Here is an 18,708-nt window from a genome sequence, read left to right as displayed (position 1 = left end):
ATATAGTGATTAAACAGATCTATATGTCGATGGAAATAGTTAACAGATTGGAACATTCTATTAATGCAGTTATGATAGCCATTAGAAGTATGATGAGCTTCAATATGTAACAGGTTATAGTTTTTGATAATTCTAGAAGGAACACAGAGAGAAAAAAGTTGAATGATATCTGAACAGTCGATAAAACTACTAAAAATTTTGCAATCAAACAGTACGTCAGAGATCATCCTCCCCTCATGCATCGTAGACAACGTATTTTTCGAAAAACGAGATGACACAAAGATCGCTATGTGTATTTCTCTATCTCTACATTACGTTTTGACGTTGGAGAAGCCCTATATTTTTCGAATGAAAATATTTGAAACAACACTTTAACTAAAGCTATTTTTTATGTTTATTGTTTCAAATAAGATACTTTCATTAAATTTCAAATATATCTCATATAACACACTTAGTTTACCGGTCTTATTAGCAATTGTAGATTAGATTAACTTATTTTAGTGAATATTTAATTTATAATTAATTGTTTGAATACTTTAAGATTCATTTGTATGTACTTTCAAAGAATACTAAATTTTATAAATCTAGGATGTGATTAGTGTCACGATTAATACAATCTGTGCATGAATATCTTATTTTTATAATTATCTTCTAATAATATTTTTGATTGACATTAATTTTTAAGTTAATAGACGTTTACTTTCCAATATATTTTGAATAATCAGATCACATACCTTATTTTAACAATTGTACAACTTTGAATGTTTCACCAGGACTCAACTTTTTTCGTTGATTGATCCTTCAGCTGCGACACTATATCAACGTTTAATATAAAAAAAGGAAAGTCAGTACAGAGAGATATATATATTTTGAGAACTAGAAAAGTCTCTTTTCCGTATTTAATCAAGTTTAACCTTTTCCACACAAGGTTTTGTTTCGTTCATGTTATCAGTTCCTCGAAGCTATTTCAATAAAAAAATCATATTCACAATTAAACAAATAATATGTACAATAAAAGAAAAGTTATAGTTGTATGCCAAAAGATTAATGCGTTTGTTATTTATTGTTAGTTTTTCTATTTATAATTATTATTTATATTACTTGCGTAATAAATTTGATTTTTTAATAAAATAATAACGTTTAGAAAAGGAAAAAACTTTACACGCTCTATGGAAAGTAAAACATTACATCATCGATATGAATAGACAAAATATAAACGTACCGATATCTTAGAAAATTTCAAACAAAATAGTATATTTTAAAATGTTAATTATTCTGCAACGTTTCGTATAGTTAAACTTTTAAATCTTTATAAATAAATATTAGTTGTCTCTAGAAATATAATCGCTACGTAAGGTTCAGTTTAAGTTATTGCTATTTCAACTTACCACCAATCATAATAATATTTAAATAAGTATTTAAAAATACTCTCCAATATACGCACAACTCGACATTCTATTTAAACTCTCTAAATGAGTTCCCTCGTCGCTCATTCGTCTGAAACTGTTCTTTGATCATTTAAACTTACTCTTAAATACATTCTTTACTTATTTTTCCAGAACGCACACTCAGCCAAAGCAATATGCACTCACATATAATTTCAATTAATATCTTAAACAATATCTCACAAAAATGTAAATGGTTTTTCAAAAAACCAGACAGACGGCCGGCATTGTCCTAGCTCATACATACTTATAAAACTCGGATCTAGCATATATAATTGTATATATATGTGTGTGTGTAGGATTTTTGAAGTTATACTTCTTTTGGCGCGTTGGGGAAAATGTAATGGGGATTGATTTTGTTCCGAGCGTCTGGAAAAACGACACCATAAAGTTTGTCGGTATTTACGACGCGTGGCAAAGCGATTTCAATTATACGGCATGAAGTTGTCTTCTTTCCTTCTTCCCCTTTTTTCTCAAGTGGGTCACCTATCCAAATACTAATCGTACTCAGCGCTGCTTTAATTAAATGATTGAGCTGATTTGATGCTGCAACCGCGCCATGGCTGTTGACGCGTGAAGTAATTCGATATATCTCTCTTATATTTAGTGCGGACTGATATCTATATTTTGATATTTTCTTTTTCTTTTTTTTATTCTTTCATATATATATATATATAATAATAATTATTTTCTTTTAAGTTATTTTTTTTCCTTGAAGTTTTTTTTTGAAGTTATTTTGGGGGTTATTGAGGTTATATTCGTTTTGGTAAGGCAAAGAAGTATAACTTCTTACGTGCGTACATAAGTACACACACCAGTTTTTTTTTTTTCTTTCTATATATATAATAATAATAATTTTTTTTTAAGTTATTTTTTTTCTTTGAAGTTTTTATTTGAAGTTATTTTTGAGGTTATTGAGGTTATATTCGTTTTGGTAAGGCAAAGAAGTATAACTTCTTACGTGCGTACATAAGTACACACACCAGTTTTTTTTTTAAGTTACTTTTTTTCTTTGAAGTTTTTTTTTGAAGTTATTTTTGAGGTTATTGAGGTTATATTCGTTTTGGTAAGGCAAAGAAGTATAACTTCTTACGTGCGTACATAAGTACACACACCAGTTTTTTTTTTATTCTTTCTTATATATATATAATAATAATTATTTTTTTTTTAAGTTATTTTTTTCTTTGAAGTTTTTTTTTGAAGTTATTTTTGAGGTTATTGAGGTTATATTCGTTTTGGTAAGGCAAAGAAGTATAACTTCTTACGTGCGTACATAAGTATGCACACCAGTTTTTTTGATATTATTTGATTGATGATTGATTTTGGATTTAAATAGATATAATTATTTATTAATGTAAATATAAATATATTAATAAGTATAATAAGATAGAATGGTGAATATTCGTAAATTAACAGAAAAATGCACCGTCGCGAAATGTTAAGTGGTAATCGCCGCGCAACCCGAAAACCCAACCGTCGGAACTAGCGAAAAATACGTCACGTTCGATCCTTCATCATTGCGTTCGAATATTTCATAGCGAATATTTCAAATTAACATAGGCGCAACATCTCAAGATGCTCAAAATAGACTGCTCCAACAGAATGAATGTCCTTAAAAATATACCTAGAGAGCTGAAAAAAATACTTTGCTAAACACATACAAGACTCTTGCTTAAGAATAATTCCAGGTACCTTTTGCACGACTCCAATATCCAGCCTTCTTAGCAAACTCAACGAACAACCACTTGAAATTAGACGCAAAAGAGTATGTCTAGCATATGCACCAGCGGTGTCTACTACAATAAATAACCCAGCAACCAATAATCTTCGGCTAAATGGTGCTCTTACAAACCGTAAGTACAACAACAAAGCGTTAGCCGATAGGGTCCACAACTACCTACAGGAATTTAGCATAACACTACCTAAAATAGAAGACCGCAATCTTTTTCGGTACCAACCATGAATTGCATATGAGAACCCCATTGAACCAATCTTTGACAAATACAGGAAAAAAGACACCAATAGCGAAATGTTTAAGAACATATTCCAAAATTATATTAGCAGTACCAATTCAATTTTCATTTATACCGATGGATCCAAATCCTCTGAGTCTACTGGATGTGCCTTTTTTACAGATAATTATACCTTCACCTACAAACTACCCAAGCCCTTTTCTTCTCTAGCCTGCGAAATATATACGATAAGTAAAGCTGTATTATTTGCACAAAACCACGATTCCAACGATTTTACAATTAGTATCGATTCTAAATGTGCGGTAGATAGAATTTCTAAAAAATCATACTACAAATCCAAACATGTTATTTAAGAAAATATTATGGATCTTAAAAACAAAGGCAAAAAAATGAAAGTTTCCCAGCCACATCGGAATCAGCGGCAATGAAGAAGCAGACAAAACTGCACACAAGGCTGCAAAACTCCCAATCTATGAAGATGTTGGGACAAATCTCGAAGATGTTAAAATAATAATTAAAGAAGTTTCTACCAGTTTCTGAAATATCAAATGAATTAACATCGTACAAACGAAACTTCGCAAAATAAAATTAAGTGTCCAGGAGATGTCCAAAATATCGATGCTAAACAGAAGAGATCAAGTAGCTGCCACCCGTACTCCTATTGGGCATACGAAATTAACACACGAATTTTTACTAACTAAGCAAATGCCACGTAAATGTGAAACTTGCAATACTCCAAACAGAATCGAACATATTCTAATTTACTGGAACAAATACAATATATAAAGAAATCAAAACCGAATTAGAGAAGACTTATGAAGTCATTTCAATGAAACTAACAACATCCGAAATGCATAACTCTTTTTTAAAGAGATAAGTTTACTTAATGAAATTCACTAAATTTTTTTGTAAAACGAATAATCATGTATTGTTTAATCATCAGAGAATCATATATTCAATACCTGTATGGTTTTATTTATTGAAAGTGGCCGCAAATGAATTCATTGTTAATGCGACCACTTGAAAATAAAGTTTTACCTAAAAAAAAAAATATATTCATAATCTACGAATAAATTCTTTACAACTATATTTGAATTTTTCTTTTTTTGTAAAGGATAATATGAATAAACATACCTATGCAATAGGTATAAATTTGATTCGAAGTGGTTTAGACGAGGTTAAAGTAAGATCTCCCGAAAATATAACGTCGTCTAGTTCATCCACCGGTTCCAACTCAAAATTGTACAATATAAGTGCTACAAACAGTTTAAGCTCAATCATTGCGAATTTTTGACCTGCAAAATGAGGAACAGACGAATAAAAAAAAGTAATTTTAGGATAATATTGGATTTTCACTTCTGCATGAAAAACATTTACCAATACAGTTTCTCGGCCCCGCACTAAATGGAATGTAGGAATAGGGATGACGTCCTTTAATATTTTCCGGTAAAAATCTGTCCGGATCAAAAACATTTGGATTTGGCCAATATTCTGGACGTCTGTGCAAGCTGTAAATATTCACCTCACATATAGTACCAGGTGGAATTAAATAACGTTCTGCAAAATAAATACAATTACGTAGAAAATAAAACAAAGAATAAAAAGTACACGAGTGATGTTAAAGTATACATATATATGCATGTATTTCATACTCAGTTGCAGATCGTAAGAAATTTGTCGAGAAATTAAATGAACGCTTGGATACAAACGAAGCGATTCTTTTAAACATCTCTCCAAATACGAAAGTTTCTGAAGCGACGTTATCGTCAAATTATTATCTTCTCCCATAATCGATTTAACCTCGTCTCTTATATTTTCCTAAAAATAAATACGTCATTTATTGCTCATTGTATGAACTATGAAAATCGTTAAACGCAAACAACTTTGTAAGTTTTAATACTTTTTGTTCGAATTTGAGTACCGATGAAACTTATTTTCAGTTAATATCATTATTAATTAGTATTAAAAGCAAGTCACAATAGAAGTAGTGAAACGATTCAATGATTAATTCTTCGATAATGTATAAAAAGTAAAAAATTGTTTCTTTTCCTAATGATTTCAGCTGTTTGTTTAAGCAAGTAACATTACCTGAACATCTTTGTGCTTAGCAAAAAGACTCAAAGCAAAAGTCAGTGCACTTGCAGTAGTGTCGTGACCCTAGAAAATTTTATTTCATAAAATATCTTTATACTTTTGTCTTCTAAGTTTATTCATTTACAAGAACATACTTCAAACATGAAAGTATCAACTTCTTCGCGAATTCCTTCCTCATCTATTTGATTATCTTTCCAAGATGCAGCTATAAGCAGATCAAGCATAGAAAGTCTTTTTTTGGCCTGCAAATCTGTAACATAAAAACTCATTTGACCTTGTTTCTTTAATTTTATTTTATTCCTATTTAAAAAATGCGAATAATTTCATCGTCCTTCTGCTTACCCTTATTAAAAATGTCATCTTCCTCAATATTCTCATAGATTTGCAAATATTTCCCATTAGTTTGTTTATGAAAACGTTTCCTTTCCGCAATTATCTGGAATAAATGTAACACTTTCCTAATCTAGATATTTTCGAAAAACGTAGATTTTTTTAAATAATTAGTCAGGAAGACGTACATTTCTTGAAAAACCGTGCAATATTTTCAATGTTTCTTTGTGTTTTCTTCCAAGTTGTGTAAATACAAACGTAGTATTGAAGTGATACAAATAATTTATTAATCTAATAGAAAAAAAAAATTATATTCATTATTCTATTGACTTTGTTTTTAAGAAAATTTTAATTAATTACCTTTTTGACAGAATTCTGCCATAAACATGAACAGCATTACGATATTCAGATTCCTGCTCGCTTTTTCCTGTAAATGGGGTACCCAAAGCTGTTTCTACAAAAAAGATCTGGCAATTGAAATCATCGCTTATATGGTTAATTACATATACAGAAACTGATTTTGTTAACTTACGACATATTGCGTTAAGAGTGTATTTGCTGATAAATGTTCGTAAATCTTTGACAACAAGTTTTCCATCTCCCTCCTTTTTAAGAGATTCGACTAGATTTTGTGATTCCTCTTTTAAATTAGTAAAGTAATGTTTAAGAATATTAAAGTGAAAAGCAGGTGTTAACATCTTCCGACGAAGGTGCCATTTTTGACCTATAAAATTAGGTTTCATTCGAAATACTACTAAATATATTGTAAGTCTTCAGAAGAAATTGCTTCTTATTATTTTTTTAATGAAAGTGTCTATTGGATAGTTAGTGTCCGTGGTGTTTATGCGTTTGTATATATTTATTTGATAACTATAAAAGCATTAGGAAATATCTCTAGTTTACTGATTGTCACGAAATTTGGCTCGCACAGATAAAAGTTAAATCAACGATTCGTGATAGTTGCTTTTTTGTCAAGTGAGCTTATTTCTAGGATAAAGTACAGATCGAACTTTCTGGAAATATGTATTAGAGTTAGGAAAATCGAGAGCTCCAATTATAAAAAAAGCAGAAGGAAGTGTCGGAAAGAGAAGAAGTTAAGGGGTTATACGCAGTTAGAATTTTCAAAAAATCGATTTTTTTTTTTTGCATTTTCGGAATATACATATATATTTAAGTATATTCTCTGAAAATGTCAAATTGATCCGGCATATATTCTTCACTTCGTGTAAGCTGCAAACAAAAATTTTTAACTATCTGTGTAAACGTCTCTTTGAAACTTTAAACGCGTTTTTCTCAAAACGGTATTTTCAAAGTCGGTGATCTCGATTTCTCAGAAATAACTCAACCGATTTGTCTTATATTTTTACACAATATTCTTAGATATATTCCTCAGGTATTAACGGGGAAGGAATAAGATTTAAAAAAATTATTACTATTTTTTTTTTTACAATTTCGAGCGAAAATTTCAGTCAAAAACGAAACATATTTTTCAGATTGACGCCATTTTGTCAAAAATCAAAATTTTTAATATTCCTTCCGTTAATACTTGCATTAATCTATTCTTTAAAAGAATCCACCATTTTTTTTTTATTTTGGTTAATCAAAACCAGTGAAGTAGAGATCATCGCCAAGCGCCTTTTTTTAGAGGACGTTCGGGAAATCATCTACAGGAGCGGTGCACATTAATATTTTTACAAGATCGATGCGCTATTGTATTCTTAAAAGAAGGCTCTATTTGAATTACCATCACTTATAATTGATAATTTCAAACTTTTTCTATAAAAAAATTCATAAAAAAACGTCTTTTTTGAGCCACGCAACTGCGTATAACCCCTTAATAAGGTTGTCCTTTGTAAAGCACGACCGAGTATTCGCATATTTATACCACGCACGATTTTTACTTTATTATTTGTGGCCCTTAATTTTAAATATATTTTTTATAAAATTTTGAGTAGTATTTGAAATTTTTTACCGTTGCTTGTTAATAATCCATTAGAAAGCCAAGGCTTAAGAAACTCATAAAAAAATCCTTTTTCAGTATATTCAATGCTCTTCAATAGTACCTACGATAGAAATGGATATATTTTCACTTATATAAATTAAATTCTTTGATTTAGCTTTAAGCTTTTCGGGTACAGAATTATATTCTTATAAATTTATCGAATCTTTTTTATTATTATTATTATTTGCGAATTTGTATTACATATAATGAATTGATCAAAGATAAAAAACTTCATTTTAGTATGCAGCTGAAAAGAGATACAGATATAGTCCTGTCATGCTTCCTTTAAATTAACTACAATTTTTTGTGCTGGTTTTAAAACTATTCGAATATGCATTTTTTGTAATGGAAGAAATGGAACACTTTCAGCTTTTTTATACTTCAAAAGATTCAAATAAAATAAAAAGAAATTTATTTCTTTTATACTTACTTATAATAATTATACTTTAATATCTTATAATTATACGTACTTATTTTATAATAATTTACCTGAATATCATCCGGATCGAGAAAAATCACACAATACATATTTAGGGACCATACTTTGCAAATTGGATAATATTCGTTATTAATATTCCACATGTTCTGAAGTACATGGTCTAAGTTATTTAAAGAAATTATTTCTTAGTGAGAACTTCATTCATTATGATTAATCACACCATAGAAAATACCTCCCTAAAAAAATTATTTTAATAGAACATACCTTCATCTACCTGAAAATGATGAAAATTCCCAATTATCGGATATTCGTAAGGTCCTGGAATAAGACTTAAAAGTCTTCCCGCTCTTCTATATCTTAAATAACACTGTATTACAAATAGAATTAAAATTATACCTAACAAGATTACGAGCATCATTCTATCTGGAACATAGAAAAAATAAAAAAATAAACTATGAATGTTTCAAAAGCTTTTTTACGTAATAATCATTATTTTCAAGCTTTAAATTTTTCTAAAGACTAATCAAATTACCAATTAAATAGTTTTATTATTCGTTTCCTTTCTATTAATTAAAGGCACACACATACATACGAACGATCTATAATAGTAAAATGTCAAGAAAATATGTTTAACAATATTTAGATGATTCGTATTTACAGTGATTTATATAAAATATAATTTCGAGCGCATTTATGAGAAATTTGCTAAATCGTTAGACTACTAGAACGTTAAATAAAGAATTCCTGAAAAAGAAACGATAATATTTTACAAAATAGTAGCTACATTTAGTTATAAACTATTGAATTAGACCAATAAACTTGATGAGATATTGTCGTTTTTTTTTATACCATTGCTATCTTATAAGATCTTAGAACCAGACCCTAGGCGTTCCCAAGTTCGCTATCGTTCCCTAGTTCTTTTGGAATAGTCTCTCATGAGTGCCGATTTTGAAATCTGGATTGTCCAGTAGCCAAGACAACAACAATATCCAGAAAATAGCAATCCTAAGTCAGTCAAATTTTTGTAGTAATTTTACTATCTTTTACAAACACGTCAAGGGATGCCTTCTAACAGATACAGTCACAGTTCATATTATATATATATTGTCAGTTAAATTATTATAAAATAATAAAATTTAAATAGTTAGTCGACCAGCATACGTTAGACTGTTCAAATATCTCAGTTAAACTTTTTTTGAAGTTATACTTCTTTTGGCGCGTTGGGGAAAATGTAATGGGGAGTGATTTTGTTCCGAGCGTCTGAAAAAACGACACCATGAAGTTATTCGGTATTTACTACGCGCGGCAAAGTGATTTCAAGTATACGGCATGGAAGTTGTCTTCTTTTCTTCTTCCCCTTTTTTTCTCAAGCGGGTCACCCATTCAAATACTAATCGTACTAAGCGCTGCTTTACTTAAATGATCGAGCTGATTTGATGCTGCAACCGCGCCATGACCGTTGACGAATAAAGTAATTCCATATATCTCCCTTATATTTAGTGTGGACTGATATTTATATTTTGATATTTTCTTTTTCTTTTTTTTATTCTTTCTTATATATATATATATATATATATATATATAAAAATATTATTATTATTTTTTTTTAAGTTATTTTTTTTAAGTTATTTTTGAGGTTATTGAGGTTATGTTCGTTTTGGTACGGCAAAGAAGTATAACTTCTTACGTGCGTACATAAGTAAGTTGCCTCCTACACAGTCTTTGTTATCTTTATATTTTTGGAAATTTCGCAATTATTGTATATTAGGTCACTCAACAGCACCCGATTCTGTTTGTCTCATTCCCTTTTTTTTAGAAAGGACTGTATAGATTTGCTAGTTTAATAGTTTAATTCATATATTTTGTTAGGGAAAACATCACTGGCGACAAACTATTTATTTCTATCTTTATTTTAATATAATATTAATATAATATAATTAATCTATAATATTGTATAAACCCAGAGCCCTGGCAGCCACTTGAGCCAGACCCCGCCAGGTGAAGGGTAAGTTCTTTTATCTTGAAAAGAAGTAATTCCTCTCTAAACTTTTTTAAAACAATTTTTTACTTTAGACACGGCACTATTGTTCTTACTTTAGATATAAATATAGAAAAATATAATGCAAAATATCAAACGTAGAGTAACGGAAGTAAAAAATTAATATCAATTAAATTGTCACGTTAGTATTTGTTGAATAATATTTAAGTACATAACTTTTTTATAAGTTATTAATAATTGTAATGATAATTAAATTTTTATATAACCTGTTACTGTATGTTTCCAGTTGCCTTAAGAATTTAAAATACATGAACTAAACGTTGCAGAATTTATAATTGTGTTTATTCAAATACCCTGCTAATTAACTATATTATAATAATGGATTCTTAAGTAAATAAAAATTAGCTACATTTTTAATGACGCTTAGTCATTAAAATAAATGCTTGAAAATCTCTAGTCTTTTTATCCTATAATTTTTGTATCATTAAATCTTATATAATTTTATCTTCCTTGAAAGCTAAATATTTAAATAATCTTTATAAATTTTCATAACGAGGAAAAAATAATTACAAGTAATTACATATGTGTCAAGTAATTACATATTTCAAAGTACATATCGATAAAAAATTGAATGTGAGTCTTACCTTTGTTACGAGAGGGTTCTTTTATTTGTATTTTCTTGATAGCAAGATTTGTGCTTTTTGTTTTTTATTTAGTTTGCATAGAAAGATATTTAATCTGCAAGAAACTAGAATGTATATTTTTCCGTTTCTTTTCCATTTTTTTTAACTCGACTACTCAGAAAAAACTTATCCATAATTATGAAGTGTTACGTCCTACTAAGGTTCGATAATATTTGAATAATTTTTATCTGGCATACTATTTCAAATAATAGATTTCTCACTATTGCGAAATAAAATAAATATTTGAAATAGGAATTAAAATTGCAGTAAATAAAATATTGTAAAGCCAGAGACGACGTTCACCGGTTTCAAATCCCGTAAACGCGTACGAAAGTAAAAGATGTAGTTTAATTTCATTGAAAATTGTAACTCATATGTATAAGGCGTTTCGAGGTCGCTGAGATTGAATCTAATATTTTGTTGTTAAAAAGCAGAAATGCGAACTAAAATTCAAAGATAAATTAATAATTATGATGTTTTATTAATTCTTTCTTTTTGTTCAAATTTGATTTTTCTTTTAAATTATCTATCTATGTTACATTCGTTTGTAATCATATTTATTTGTAATTATACAAAATAGTGAAAAAGGTATAAGGACATTACGGTTGTGCATTATCGTAAAAAATTCTACATAAAAACCGAAAATACAGCTAATAGCACTTAATTTTGTGATCATTCATTAGATAGAGGTTCAATGAACATTTAAACATCAAGGAGAGTGTGGAATACACCGTTATATGTAACTATAAGCTCGTCTGAAAACATTTTTCTCATACTGCATCCGTTAGTGACTACAATTGTTATTTATGTAAATTTCTAAATATTAAATTTAATTGAGTTTATATTTATATGTTGAAATCGGAAAAATAATTACTATACTATGCGCGTTTAAATAGACCGTAATTTTCGGGGCGCAGCTAATCGCAAATGCGTTTCTACCGTTAATTTACTGGTGTGCATAGTCATTTATTTATAAAAAAAACCCGATAATAAAGACGTAAAAAAGTCCACCATAAATATTTCCATCGTTAAAAGTCTCAAAAAAAAACTTGATTTTTTGACTTTTTCCACGTTTTCGGGATTGGAGACCAATCTGCATTGCCGAGGAAGTATTACATAAAAAAAAACACATGCACGAACTAATAATGATTATTAATAGGATAACACAAAGATGAATTAAAGAGAAAAAAATAGAATCATTAGCGGTATTGAAAATTGAAGGAGATATCTTTTACTCTCATTCCGTATTAAAATAAACCTATTGCGAAAATGAGGAAAACGTACGAAAAAATAAATAAATTTGATACTTACGAGCACTCGTTTTATTGCACAATAGCAATAAAAATTGCATTAATAATAATATTATTGTTGTGACGAAGGTGCACAATGAAATATACGTCGATGCGTCCTGTAATTTTGTTCAATCACCCGATAACTGTGAGTAAGAGAGAAAGAAAAATAAAACAATTGAGATGAAGTAACTTAGAAGAATGTTATTCGAAAAATAGTTGTTTGTTGAGTTCAACGCGTAGCGAACTGAACGTGGAACAGATAGTTATCTACATTTATGTAATTTAACCAAACTAGTTTCCTCCTTTATTTGCATTTTTTTAATGTTTTTTGCGAATAGAGAGATGAGATGAGGGGTGGGATAAGCGCGTAGATCATGGTTACCCACATCAGCGGAAATAAAATACTAGCAGTAAGTAAACCAAGAACCATAAGCTCCTGAGCGTCAGGAAAAGAAATCTGAGTCTACCTTGACCGTTGTCGCTATGCGCGATCTGAATCAGACCTCCGCCAATGCAACATTCGCCCGTTTCCTCATCACGTTTTGTGCCGAGGATTTTACGAAGTATTTTGTTCTCGAATAGCCTAAATTTCTTTTCATCCCGGATGGTAAGTGACCATGCCTCGCATCCATAAAGGACTACCGGTAGAATGACTATTTTGTAAATTCTGATGTTTAAGCGCCTAGACAATAACCGCGAGCTGAGTAGTTTATTGACCGAATAAAAGTATGCATTTCCCACACAAATTGATCCTTTTTTTCAATTCTTCGCTATTTTTGTTCGATTGATTTATGATCGATCCTAAATACCTAAAGTTGCTGACCCGTTCAAAAATTGTATCCCTAACGACCAAGTTTCCGGTATTATGCAAATTTTGCATTCTATCGGTGACCATATATTTGGTTTTTTCCACGCTTATGTGCAACCCCAGTTCTCTTGTTTTACCCAGTAGAGTTCTTGTGTTATTTACTAATGTTTCCTGATTGTCCCCCAACAAAGCAATATCATCAGCATATGTTAGTCAGTCACGTTGTCCTATTCAGCTGCAGGCTATCCTTATTTTTTTACAATTCTTTGATAGCAAATTCTATCACTAAATTGAACAAAAGAGGTGACAGTGCGTCCCCCTGTTTTCATCTGCTATGGATACTGAAGGTTTCCAACGTTTGATTACTTATTTTTACTCTACCCCTAGTTTCCCTTAAGCAGACTTGGACTAGGTTTACCAGTTTTCTTGGTATGCCCTGTCGTATTAGGATTTCAAACATTTCCTCCCGTTTTATTGAGTCATACGTTTTTTGAAAATTAATATAAAGTTGATGTACCGGTTGATCTTATTCCTATTTTTTCTCCAAGATTTGCTGAATAGTAAAGATTTGATCAATAGTCGATCTATTTCTCCTAAAACCGCATTAATGATCCCCAATTATCTCGTCTGCATATAACACAATCCTCGTTAGTAAAACATTCGACAAAATTTTATAACACGTGGGAAGAAGTGAAATGCCCTGGTAGTTATAGCAATTCATTTTGCCCCCTTTTTTGAAAATCGGGATAATAATTGAATCTTTCCATTGTTGCGGCAATGCTTCTTTATTCCATATTAATTTAATTAGTTTATGAATTTCTTCTATTAATCTACTCCCCCCCCCCATTTAATTAGTTCCGCCGGAATCAAGTCGATACCCGGTGCTTTATAATTCTTTAATTTCTTGACCGCGCTTTTTACTTCCGAAATTGTCGGTTGGTTAATCATAGGTTCTGCCGCGTGGAACTTAAAACTCTCTACTTCCTGGTCATTTTAAAATTTAATATTTAATAACTTAGAAGCTGAATAAAAATGCATTACTTTTTTCATATAACATAATAAAAATGAATTAAAATTATGTCTAGACAAAAAATAAATTCCACGTTTTTAGAATATCCTTTCCTGTATATCTTGAATTAATTTTATGTGCAGATATAAAATTCTTCTTTTTCAAATATGTATTCAATTTGATATACAAATAAATTTTTGTGCCGACGAAAAAGCCGACTGAGAGGCGGGACTTGCTTCTCCACTCTTACAATTACTTTGACCACTTTTTCTCGTTTATTTTTGCAGATACGAAGATAAACCATAGAACATTTTTTATGTATTTTTCAATTCTCTACAACTTTTGTTTGAAACTTTTTTCGATTAAATTCCTAGATTCTAAGCCATACCATAAATCAACGTACTCGATTTATTATCGTCATCATCATTATCATTATCATCGTTTCATATTTTGTTTGTAAGAAAAAGAAAAAGAAAAGAAGGAATAAATTTATTAATTGGAATTAACCTATGTTTTATTTAACTATTTAATTATATTTTTTATTTCATGTTAATATGAATTCAAATGTCGTAACATATATTACAAATATTACAAATTTTTGTAATCTTTTGTTTGATACGAAAAATAATATCAAAATTATAATCAGCGGCTCCAAAAATCCTTGAATATTAATTTTTCTAAACGACTGAATCAATTTTAAGTAAAAAACAGTCCGCCATTTTCCATCCGCTATTTTGAAAAAGAAAAACATCAGAATCCTAATCAGCGATCCCTAAAATCCTTCCAATACTAGTTTAAAACAAAGAAATAAAATTGCATCTTTATATGGACCTCGCGTTTTCGGGATTTGGACCCATAGTGCACGGTCCTTGCTTTTCCTGCCCCTACTTTTACAGGCCCTACTTTTTTGTATTTGTACCTGTCAGTTTTGGGGAACCTTGCAGTGAGCATAGCATAGGTCTATTTTCTTATAATAATCAAATAGTAATAATAATAATAATAATAATAGTTAATATTTATTTTTAGCATTACGAATTAAAAGAGCAAATGTATTTGATCTCTATTAACTTTTATCTTTAATTTAGCCAAATCACAATCTATTGCCTACTTATTTTATAATAATTAAATAGTAATAATAATAATTATTATAATTAATCTTTTTATTTTGGGCCTCACGATTAAGAGGAGCAAATGTATTTTATCTATACTACCTTTTATCATTAATTTCGTTTAATCAAAATTCATTTCTATTTTTCTAAATTTTGATATTAATTATTTTGTTGCAAATAACAAATGAATTTTTTTGAAAGGAACTTTATATTTATTTAATTATTGTTTTATATTTTATTCCTTTTCTTATTTTGCTTGTTTGTTTTTTTGTTTTAAATTGTCGAAGAATTTTATCTAACTAACGATAATTGCTCGAGAAAAATTATATTTAAAATAGAAAATCGAAATGGGAGGAAATTGGGAGAGAAAAATGAAATAATTTTTTTACAAAAATAAGAAAAGTATATATTATTTACAAATATAAATATTTTTTTGTATAAAATATATATATGTACATATTTGGTTTCACGATCATGATTCTATACAATGCAAAAAGTAAAAGAATAAAAAATGTTCTAATATAAGGTGTGTACAATAATTGTCAGTAAAATTGATAGAAATCTAATTAAAAATTAACTTATCTACTAGTTGTGTAAATCCAAATCGTTGGATTACATTTGAACGTTAAATTTCCTTACTTTGTAAAAAGAAAAAATGTACTTGATTTTTAATAACTCTTATCATTAATTACATCTAATCAAAATTGATTTCCAAGATTTTTCTTTTCTTACATCGTAAGAGAAAATATTTAATAATTATTTACAAATAACATTTGATAAAACAGTCTTTTCGTTTAACATTCAATCTTTATATAAGTAATCAGTCTTTTATCTAACATTTTAGTTAATCAAATAAATTAAACAACAACAAAAATTTAAAAAATCTCATAATTAATCTCATAATTAAAATCTATAAACAATAACAAGTTGTAAAGAAGATTAAGACGATAACAGTTCAATTAAAAAGTCGTATACGATAGTTATTAACAATTAATAGTATAATAACACATAATTAAGATTTAACAAAAGAACATTTTTATAAATTATTAAATATTACAAAACAAAATTCTTTTCTAATATCACAGTTAATAAATATCACAAGTTTATATGTATAAAAATAACTTTTGTATAATTATTAAATATTATTATTAAATTATTAACTAATTAAAAAAAAGGAACTCTTCTTTTTCCATTATTATAGTTAATAAATATCACAGTTAATAAATATCACAAGTTTTCTTACTCATGTAAGACATTAGATACACAATCAATATATAATTGTCAAAACATAATTTATAAACTATTTGATATAAATTGCACGAACAATTATTGATAAAAATAAATATTTCTTGCATCTTTCCATTTGAATAAAGATTCAATTCGAGAAATACATTTTTCTTTTTAACACCAGGATTTCAAATTGTTCTCTCATCTGTATAACATTTAACCGATGTTATAATTTTGTCAAATTGTTCTCTCATCGGTATAACATTTAACCGATGTTATAATTTTGTCCAATTGTTCTCTCATCGGTATAACATTTAACTGATGTTGTAATTTTGTCGTTGTTGTTGTTGATTTCGTGGTAATAATCGAATATGAATCATTATTAATTATTTCATTATCGTGCAATATTTTTAACCAAAATTTTTTTTCTGTACAATGTCATATTTACATTAAACGTATAATACAATATATATACATGTATAATAGAATGTATCGTTAAGTTAAAAAATATTTACAAATAGAAAACCAATGCCCTAATGAAGTATTGAAATAATTTGAAACTGAATTATTAAAAATATATAAAATATATAAAAATATATGAACTCCGAATAATAATTTAACCCGTTCAGAGTTATGCGAATTTAACGAAATACCAGTTAAGGCCACGCGCGTTACTTCCTATTGAAAAATCTCTTGAGTGTCGGTCACCGGTGACTCCCGCGGCCTGAAGTGAACGAAAAATTGGCAGTAACTGCTGAACGTGTTAAATTAATGTCACGTGTGTATGTAGATGTATCCATGTAAAACACACTGTTTGACTATTACGTTCGGGATGGGAGAGTTCGCGTGTTTGTCATTGTGTTCTTTTTCACTGATCCGCTTCTCCCATCCAATGCGAGTTAGAATTAAATATCAGGTGGGTTTTTTGTCGGTAAAAATCCGACACTCCTTGGGTATCCGGGCCCAGTGGGCCTTTTGAAGGTTTTTCCCCCTGACGAAAAAAAAAAAAAAAAAAAAGGGTTGACTATTCCGTGGCGGCGCCTTGCCTGGTCTCGCGCGCCGCTTCCCCTTGAAGTACGACTGGGCATGCCGATGCATGGAGTACGTGCACCCAGCCAGTGCATCATTGGACGCGGGTGGCTGGGTTTATATAGTTATAGGTAGATTAAGACGCGCCTCAGGGAGACCGTTGAGTGCGCGGTAGATTCATAAGTTTGAGTGTGTGAACGGTAAGAATGAATGGGTGAGAGTATGGTGAAACCGGCCAGGCTATTCGGGGACAGGGGGTTTTGCGTGAAATGTGTGCGTATCACGAATCCGCACCTCCTATCCTCCATTGCATGTTAGCATTAGTTTCAGGTGGGTTTTTTAGTCGGTAAAAATCCGACACTAATTTGGGTACCGGGCCCAGGGGGCCTTTTGAAGGTTTTTCCCCCTGACGAAAAAAAAAAAAAAAAAAAAAAAAAAAAAATAAGAACCGAAACCCACGAGTGAAAGAAAAGAATGAAAATTTATGGTTTCGTATGTAAAATATACAACATTACCGTAAATTTCCACTAAAGTTACATCCGACAATAGTGATTTTCCCTCCTTCGATCGTTACCATCCCACAATCCAAACCATATTTTCCAATTCCAATATATTTCCAATTCCAAACCAATTCCATAACATTCTTTTCTTTCAATCGCAGGTTTCGTTTTAATATAATTCATTAATTTGTCTTTTTTCTCGAAAAATTTCACCCATACGTGATTCGTCGTTTTTTCGCATTCTACGTTACTTACCCCCTTGCGGCAACATAGCCATATTTTGTTCTCACTACTCCCTATTTTTTGCAAATATTTTTTGTGCTATATGCACCTCTCATTATTCAAAACCGTGTGTTTATACATGGTATACCATCTACAACACTTTTGACACCGGAGTTCGTATAATGTAGAATTATCCGAACTACTCGGGAAAACAATTGTTGTCGGTTTATTGTGAATATCAATAAAATGCGGATAACCTGCTTCGATTAAATAAACAATCGTATGAATATGATGATAATATTATGAACAGGTTATCCGCATTTTCCGTTATTTTTAATAATTCGTCTTCTACGTTATCCAATACTTTCATCAATCATGGATTTTCTTCTTTTTCAACATTTTTTTTATAATACATTAAAATGTTCAATGACATTGTATCGTAATTCTTGACATTATTTTCTATTTCACAATTGTATAAAGATTGAGTATCTAACGTTGAAATACTCCTTAAATTAAGTTGTGTATTAGTTAAAGATTTTGCTTTTAA

General features: G+C 29.5%; 1 protein-coding gene across 1 annotated transcript; it reads right to left on the bottom strand.

Moving 5' to 3' along the window:
* Positions 1–4,552: 4,552 nt before the first annotated feature.
* Positions 4,553–18,216, bottom strand: LOC122515354 (cytochrome P450 4C1-like). Its single transcript, XM_043632670.1, has 13 exons — positions 18,195–18,216; positions 8,548–8,706; positions 8,334–8,443; positions 7,815–7,905; positions 6,375–6,566; positions 6,203–6,296; positions 6,031–6,133; positions 5,855–5,948; positions 5,647–5,762; positions 5,507–5,575; positions 5,071–5,236; positions 4,796–4,975; positions 4,553–4,713 (listed from the first exon to the last, which is right to left on the bottom strand). The coding sequence occupies exons 1-13, from the start codon at positions 18,214–18,216 to the stop codon at positions 4,553–4,555; spliced, it is 1,557 nt and encodes a 518-aa protein (XP_043488605.1).
* Positions 18,217–18,708: the final 492 nt, after the last annotated feature.

This window comes from Polistes fuscatus, unplaced genomic scaffold, assembly GCF_010416935.1.
Source record: "Polistes fuscatus isolate 324 unplaced genomic scaffold, CU_Pfus_HIC Scaffold17, whole genome shotgun sequence".
NCBI classification, from domain to species: domain Eukaryota; kingdom Metazoa; phylum Arthropoda; class Insecta; order Hymenoptera; family Vespidae; genus Polistes; species Polistes fuscatus.
The sequence above is the reverse complement of the archived record's forward strand: the minus strand, read 5'-3'. Positions and strand labels throughout refer to the sequence as shown.